An 8398-nucleotide genomic window follows, 5' to 3' on the forward strand; every position below is an offset into this window, starting at 1 on the left:
AGAAATATGACACAACATTGTCGGCGCGCTCCGCTCTGTAGAAGATCATTGGTAGTGGGCGTACCATGTAGTGCTGGTGAATCAAGTACTGGCTGATGGGAAGGTCTGGTACGTAGCTGCAGCGGTGGAAGCTGATGAAGCCGCGGCTAATGGCAGCCGCAAATGCACCGATCGCAGTAAGTCTCGGTGCAGCATGAGGCGAGCCTTGTACTAGCAGGTAGCGCACACTCTGTGCCCGGTACCAGTGGTCCATATGCTGCTTGTCTTGGCCGGGAGGGGCCTCGGCCGCGCGCTGCTGCTCCGGGAGCGCCGACGACGCCGCGTCCTTGACGGCCGGCCGGGGTCGTGACGGTGCGGTGCTGTGCTCCACCAAGGAAAATAATAGCGCGCTGTAGAAAATAGCATGGCCCCTGAAAATATGCTATTAGCGTGCTATAGCGCGTTATTAGTGAGGCATTATATATTGATTTATTTAGCGAGATAATTCTTTATATGCTATAGTGTGTTATTAGTAACGATATAGCGCGCTATTTTTTTCAGTGGCTCTACGGCAGAGGCCGTTAGTGTTGACGGGTGCACCAAGCAGAAACCATCGGAATGGGATGGCGTGTTTGTTCCGCCAACATTCGCAATGTGCGTAGGGGTAGCAACCCAACCATGACTCGGGTCCTCAAAGGACGATCAAAGGCCGCCGCACACAGTACAGTACCATCGGGCCTACAAAATTGGGCTTGAACTCAAGAAAGCCCGACACGGCCCGGTCGGCCCGGCCCGACTACGGCTAAAAACATGTTTTGTGCAGGCCCGAGCCTGGCCTTGCCTGCCTGTCGGGCTCAGTTTCTAGGCTTGAGCCCGGCCTGACGGCACACTCGGTCTTAGCCCGGCCCGGAATTTTCAGGCCGTTTGGGCCGGGCTGCCCATGGCCAGGTCTAGTCGAGACCCTGCAGCTCCACAATGCCGAGACTCCACGTCATCAATGCGTCACATGAAATACTGTTTCACTGCTGAAACCGTCCATTGGTCTCTTGAGCCAATGCACATCTTCAAGAGTGATACCCCTAAGGGGAACAACACAAGAGCGTCGCCGTTATCTGATAGGCTGATCTAGGGCCACGTCCCTTTCATGCACGTTGGCAACAAATTCATTCACTCATGCACGTTGGAAGCCAGGGCCACATCCCATTCCTTTTCATCACGGGCTACCCAGGTGCTTCTCCACTTCAGAGAAAAGGCTAGGCTAAGCCCAAATAGGGCTTGGACCTAACCCGGCTTTAAATTAATAAAGGCATTAACTGGCCAGGATACAAACAGCAGCAACATACAAGCATAATAGAACAAGAAAAGGGAAAGGGAAATGGGGATGCAACCCCAAACGGCAGATACAAGGTGAGCAAAATAAGCAAATGGTCAGCATACGTTTAATTTTTAGGCACTATTATTTTTTGTTTTACTATATTTATATTTATATTTCTGAAATGGAAAATATTGTATTTACATATTTCAAAATGATCATCATACATTTAATTGTTTTAGCATGGCGTAAGAAAATGTCCGTGCCTCTTTTATATAATATTGGTACCATTTGAATAAATGTTCGGCATTCAAGAAATGTTCGCACGTTTCAAAAATATATTATTGACATATGTAATAAGCAGGCACCATTTCCCATATTTTCCAACTTTTTAGCACATGAATATAATGTTTTGTACCCTCAAATCAAAGAATACAATGTTTTAATATGTTAGTTGTCTATAAATGGGGCTTTGGGCCACCTAACCCTACTCAAGGCTCGATAGATCCAGCTGAGTCCTAATGATTGTCGAAGGAAGTCCTGACGGGCAACGCTATATCTCGCTTAAAGCGAGACCTAGCGTGCTCTCGCGTAAGGTGCCTTCCTAAATGGGCCGCAATTTATACTTTCAAATATTCTAAATAAATATATTAGAAAGAACAAATTCCATAAAAAATTAAAAATCTTAACCAAGCATTTGAAAAATGTTAAATATATATAAAGAAATTGTTTCTCATAAAAACAGAAAATGTATACACGAAATATACAATGTGTGTGAAAACGTTGATCATGTGTGTAGAAAATATTAATCAAGCATTTATAAAAAAATATTGAATGAATATTAAAAAAAATCAAGCATTCAAAAAATGTTAAATATGTATAAACAATTTGGTCATGTATTAAGAAAATGTTTAACATGTATTTAAAAACGTTAGATGTGTATTGAAAAAATGTGACTACGTATCTAAATAAGTTTATCTTGCATACCATGTTAAAGAAATATTTGAACAATGTTAATCAATCATTTTAAAAATGTTAATGTATATAGCAAAAATGTTGACCATGTATAAAAAATAGTAAATTTTGCAATAAAAAATGCTCATCAACAATTTAAAAAATGTTAAATTTGTACAGAAAAAATGTTGACCATGCATTAAAAAAATGTTAATTTAGTATTTGAAATTTTTTAATCAGCCATTTGAAAATGCTAAAAATGCGTATTAAAATGTTGACTGTGTATTAAAAAGAGGTCGCCACAACGTGAAAAATATAAAATTGTCAATCAAGCATGTGCAAAATATAAAAAACGTGTACAGGAAGTTGACCATGTATTCAAAAACTGAGAAAGAAACAAAGGAAACCGGTGAAAACCAAAAAAAAAACATAAGGCTAAAGAAAACTATTGAAAAATAGAAAAACCAAAAGAAAACAAGAAAGAAGATGAAACGAGTACATCAACCAGCACGAGCGATCTCCTCAGTCCGAAACAGCGAACAGGAAAAACCGACGGAAAACAGTCTGGCCTAGTACTGTAGCGGTGTTGAATATGCTTTAGATGAGACCTATTGAAAGAGTCGCTATATGTGAGATAGAGCATTTGCGATGCATCGAATGGGGATTACCACAACCGCTCGCACCTTGGCACTTAATAAATGGCCTGGCGAACGTGGGAGGTGGGTGGCAGGGGGGCTTTTGCTCTCGAGCGGATGCCTATTTTTCTTGTTTTATTGTACTTGTATTTATATTTCTAAAATGGAAAACATTTTATTTACATATTTCAAAATGCTCATAATACATTTAAATTTTTAATGTGGTGTAACAAAATGTTCGTGCCTCTTTTAAATAATAATGGTAGCATTCGAAAAATGTTTGTGACATTTAAAAAATGTTCGCATTTCTAAGTAATATGTAAGAACTATTTCCCATATTTTCCAACAGTTTAGCACATGAATAAAATACTACAGTATGTTAGTTGTCTGCTGCCGGGGCTTTGCGCCGCCCGACCTTACTCAAGGCTCGATAAATCCACCAAATGCTATTGATTGTTTATTTATATGGGCCTGCCAGCCGCACGGGTCACCAGGGCCCTTTTTCATGTTTTTCTATTTTTTTATTTCTCTATTTTTTAATTACTTTCATTTATACTAATGTATATTATAAATAAGTGTATTACAAAAAGCTTTTCATAATAAGACTTTAAAAATGTTAACTAAGAATTTGAAAAATATTGAATGTGTATAAACAAAATGTTTCTCATGTACACAAAATATACAATATGTGTGAAAACATTAATCATCTAAAATTGTTATCAAGCATTTGCAAAAATATTGAGCAATTATTCAAAAAAAATGAATCAATATTTTTAAAAAATATTCAATTTGTGTAAAAACATGTTTGCCATGATTTAAAACGAATGTTCAACATTAATAAAAAATATTAATCAAGCATTTAAATTTTTTAATTGCATATAAAAACATGGTGACTATGTATTAAACTTGTAGTTGAATAATGTTTATCAGGCATTTGCAAATTATTAAATGTATATAGAAAACATGTTGATCAGTCGTGAAAAAACAAATTATTTTGCATTCTAAAGAAATATTTATCAAGAATTTGAAAATGTTAAATGTAAATGTTACCATGCATTAAAAATATTAATCTTGTGATAGAGAAATATTAATGAAGCATTTAAAAATGTTAAAAATGTGTACATGAAACTCTTGACCATAATAAAAAAATGTTAAGCTTGTGTATAAAAAATCTAAATCGAGCATTTGAAAAATGTTAAAACGTGTAAAGAAAGTTGACCATTATTTGAACCGATAAAGAAACAACAAAATAAAATAGATGAACCAAGGAAGGAAAAAAGGAAAATGAAAGAAGAATGTAAAATAGAAAAAAATAACTACATGAAAACAGAGAAAGAACCAAAGAAAGACGAAGAAAAGGAGAAAGAAAAGAAAGAACAGTGAAATTAATGAAAGAAGAAGAAAACCGGTGAAATAAAACATATTACTAAAGAAAACCGTTCAAAAAATAGATAAACAGAAAGATGAACTAAAATAAAACTAAATAGGAAACACAAAGAAAAAAGGCTGAAGAAACTATTACACCAACTACCATGACTGATCTTCTTGATTCAAAACAGCGAACAAAAAACAGACGAAAAACGGGGTGGCCCACTACTGTAGGAGGGGTGTATATGCTAGAGGCGAGACCGTAGGAACACTCACTATAAGCGAGATATAGTCTTTGCAAAGCGTGAAATACGGATTACCACGACCGCTCGCCCTTGGCACTTAAGAAATTGCCCATCATACGTGGAGGAGCTTGGGTTTGCGAGCGGCCGTCCTATTTTTTATTATACTTTTATTTATAATTCTAAGATGGAAAGTATTTAATTTACATATTTCAAAAATGCTCAGCATACTTTAATGTTTTTAAAATAGTGAAAGAAAATATCCGTGACTCTTTTAAATCATATTGGTAGATTAAAAATCATCATATTCAGAAATGTTCGCGCGTTTCGAAAATATGTTATTGACATATATAATATGTAGGCACTATTTCCCAATATATTTAGCACATGAATATATTGTTTTGTATCCCTAGAAGAAAGAATATACTGTATTAATATGTTAGTTGTGTGCACACGGGGATTTGAGCCGCACGTCCCTATTAAATGCTCGTAGGTACAGCTGAATAGTGATCATTGTCGAAGGAATCCAGACGGACAATCCCGTGTCTCGGTTGTAGCGAGAGTTAGTGCGCTCTTGCGCAAGGCGCGTCCATAAATGGGCCCGCTAGGCGCGCGGGAGGCCAGGGCCTCTTTTTAGTTGTTTTCTATCTTTATTTATTTTTTGTTTACTTTCATTTATACTTTCAAATATTCTTAATAAATATTCCCTCTGTCCTAAAAAATAAGTGTCTCAACTTTGTACTAACTTTAATACAGAATTGTAATAAGCTTGAGACACTTATTTTGGGAAGGAGGGCCTATATTACAAAAACGTTTCCATAAAGTATTTGAAAAATAATCTTAACCAATCATTTGAAAAATGTCAAATGCATGTAAAGAAAATGTTTCTTCTGTATACGCAAAATATACAATGTGCGTGAAATATGTTAATCATGTATTTAAAAAATATTATCAAACATTCGAAAAATGTTGAACGGGTATTTGGAAACTTTGAATCAAGAATTTGAAAGATATTAAATGCATATAAAAAATGTTGGCCATGTATTCAAATAATGTTTACCAAGTATTTGGAAATTTTGAATGAAGCATTTCAAAAATGTTAAATGTGTATAGAAAAATGTTGACTATATATTAATTTTTTTAATTTTTGTATTGTATTCAAAAAACTTAAACTTGCAATTGAACAATATTGCTGGCAAGTGTCATACCTGCACGAGCAAACTCCCTTCACTGACGCGCCCTTTCGTGCCAATCCATATGCGGGGCATAACACCTGCTATTTTTCAATTTCATTTTCATTTCCATTTTTATGTTTATATTTTGCATTATTCATATTATATAATATTTAGAAAAAAATGTGATTTAAAAATGATCAGGAAACAAAAAAATACTCGTGCATTTTAAAAAATGTTTGCATATTAAAAAAGTTCATAATTTGAAACAAATGTTAGGAAATAAAAAAAATGATTTTGAGAACCGTTTAGGAATTTGAACAAATGTTAGAGATTTTTCAAAAATCAGTAAAACCTTTCATCGATTCAAACAGTGTTTGCTGATAGAAAGTTATTTAAAAGAATTTGAAAGCTATTCAGGCATTTATTAAAAAAATATTTGGCTAAATAAAAAATGATCCTGAATTTCAAAAAAATTATTCCCCAATTTCGAGAAAATGTAGGTTATTTCAAAACAACGTTCATGAGTTTAAAAAATTGCGAATTTGATAAAAAAATCCGCCATTTAAATTGTTTTTGTGATTTTGAAATTTTATTTTGAATTCATGAAAGTATACATGTATTGAAAAATATTCATGATTAAAAATACATTTTTAAAATATGTTTACAAAATAAAAAGGAAATGAACAAAAGAAAGAATAGAAAATTTAATGTAAAAATAATAGAAAACAGATATTAATAAACAATAAAAGTGAAATGGAAAAGAAATGAAAGGAGATAGAAAAGAATGGAAACAATAAAAAATTGATAAGAGAATAGATCGGTCTGGAACTTTCCTATGACCGAAAATGAGCTAGTTGGGCCGGCCTAATGTGTACGTCGGGCCGCCACGTCCGGCTGGGCCCTCGACCGTCGCCCTTCCTGCCCGGCCCAGGGCCGGCTAGCCGAGAAGACCACGAAACCGAGTCGAACTCGTGCCCAGCTCCAAACTAGCCTTACGAACCGACCTATGCGTCTATAAATATCAGCCCAAGCCCCCCAATCCAACCTTCATAGACCCTTTCCCCCAACCCGTCGCCACAACTGCGCACACGGCGGCGGCGGCGGCGGCAGCAGCAGCAGCCATGTACACCAGCACCTGCTCCGCGGCCGACGAGCGCGTGTACTGCCCGGAGTGCCGCCGCGCGACGGAGGTTGTCCTGGACCACGGCACAGGCGACACCATCTGCACCGAGTGCGCGCTCGTCCTCGACGCGCACTACATCGACGAGGGTTCCGAGTGGCGCAACTTCGCCGACGACGGCGGCGGCGACGACCGCGACCCCAGCCGCGTCGGCACCTCTGGCGACCCCTTCCTCAACACCAAGCTCTCCACCGTCATCGACTACACCAACAAGACCAAGAAGTCCTCCGCCACCGGCGTGGCGACAAAGGCCCCGCCGAGGATGTCGGTGCCGGACGCGGGGGTGGCCTCCGAAAACACCCTCGTCGACGGCTTCCGCGGCATCGCCGACATGGCCGACCGGCTCGGCCTCGTGGCCACCATCCGGGACCTGGCCAAGGAGACGTTCAAGAAGCTGGACGAGGCCAAGGGCTGCCCGCGCGGCCGGAAGCGGGACTCCGTCTACGCCGCCTGCCTCTACATCGCCTGCCGCAACCTCGGCATGCCGCGCACGTACAAGGAGCTCGCGTCCGTCACCGCCGGGGGCGTGGCCGCCAAGAAGGACGTCGGCAAGATGACGACGCACATCAAGAAGCTCCTCGGGGAGGAGGACGGCCAGGTGATGGACATCGGCGTCGTCAGCGCCACTGACTACCTGCGCCGCTTCTGCTCCCGGCTCGGCCTGGGCAACCAGGAGGTGCGCGACGCACAGGAGGCCGTGCGGAGGGTCGAGCAAGGGCTCGACGTGCGCCGCAACCCGGAGTCGGTCGCCGCCGCCATCAGCTTCATGGTCGTGCAGCGCGCCGGCGCCGGCAGGTCCGTCAAGGAAGTGTCCGTCGCCACCGGCGTCGCCGAGGGCACCATCAAGGAGGTGCACAAGGACCTCACCCCGCACGCCCAGATGCTCTTCGGCTGAGCCTGAGCGCCCACGACATTAACGCTTCTTGATCCTTTGCTGTTTGGCAGGTCCTTGGCACACGCATGCATGCATGTTTGCCATGTCCACAATTCCAAACATGTGCTGTTCTTGGCAACTATCTTAGTCTTGGGCATGTGAAGTTTGTGTTGAACTCCGTTTCTAAGTGCTGAATCATGTCATTCGTGAATGAATCTGTGCTTAGTTCGTTTGACCCGATTAAACTCATGAACCGAGGTCTCAGACACGGTTGCCAAGTACGCTACTCGTGAATTATAATGGTCTCATGAACGTGAGGCTAATAAGGGCTCGACATTTTTCGCCGAAAATTCACCCATTACAATGAAGTGAAAAAGGTGGCGACGGTCTTGAAGAAGGGGGTGACGGTTCAATACCGGCTAGGTTCAAACAAATTTTGAAATTTGAATGAATCTCGTTGAAATTGAAACCAGAATGGCCAGATTAAAAACTGAAATAGGTGATTTCAGAGCATTTTAGCCAACAAAATCCCTAAACCACAACATGAATAACTTTGGAAACAAAGCTGGCATGGCAATGTGATAATTGAAAACAAAACTGAAATAATTGAATTCACACATTACAATGAATAATGTTCAGATATACATATGGCAAAGTACCGAAAGAATCTTTTGGTGTT

General features: G+C 39.9%; 1 protein-coding gene across 1 annotated transcript; it reads left to right on the forward strand.

Moving 5' to 3' along the window:
• The first annotated feature begins 6786 nt into the window (after positions 1–6786).
• Positions 6787–7898, forward strand: LOC119317731 (transcription initiation factor IIB-like). The gene has a single exon (XM_037592255.1). It carries the CDS (start codon positions 6787–6789, stop codon positions 7738–7740), a length of 954 nt encoding a protein of 317 aa, XP_037448152.1. The 3' UTR covers positions 7741–7898.
• Positions 7899–8398: the final 500 nt, after the last annotated feature.

The sequence above is a fragment of the Triticum dicoccoides genome, chromosome 1A (assembly GCF_002162155.2).
Source record: "Triticum dicoccoides isolate Atlit2015 ecotype Zavitan chromosome 1A, WEW_v2.0, whole genome shotgun sequence".
Classification (NCBI taxonomy): Eukaryota; Viridiplantae; Streptophyta; class Magnoliopsida; order Poales; family Poaceae; genus Triticum; species Triticum dicoccoides.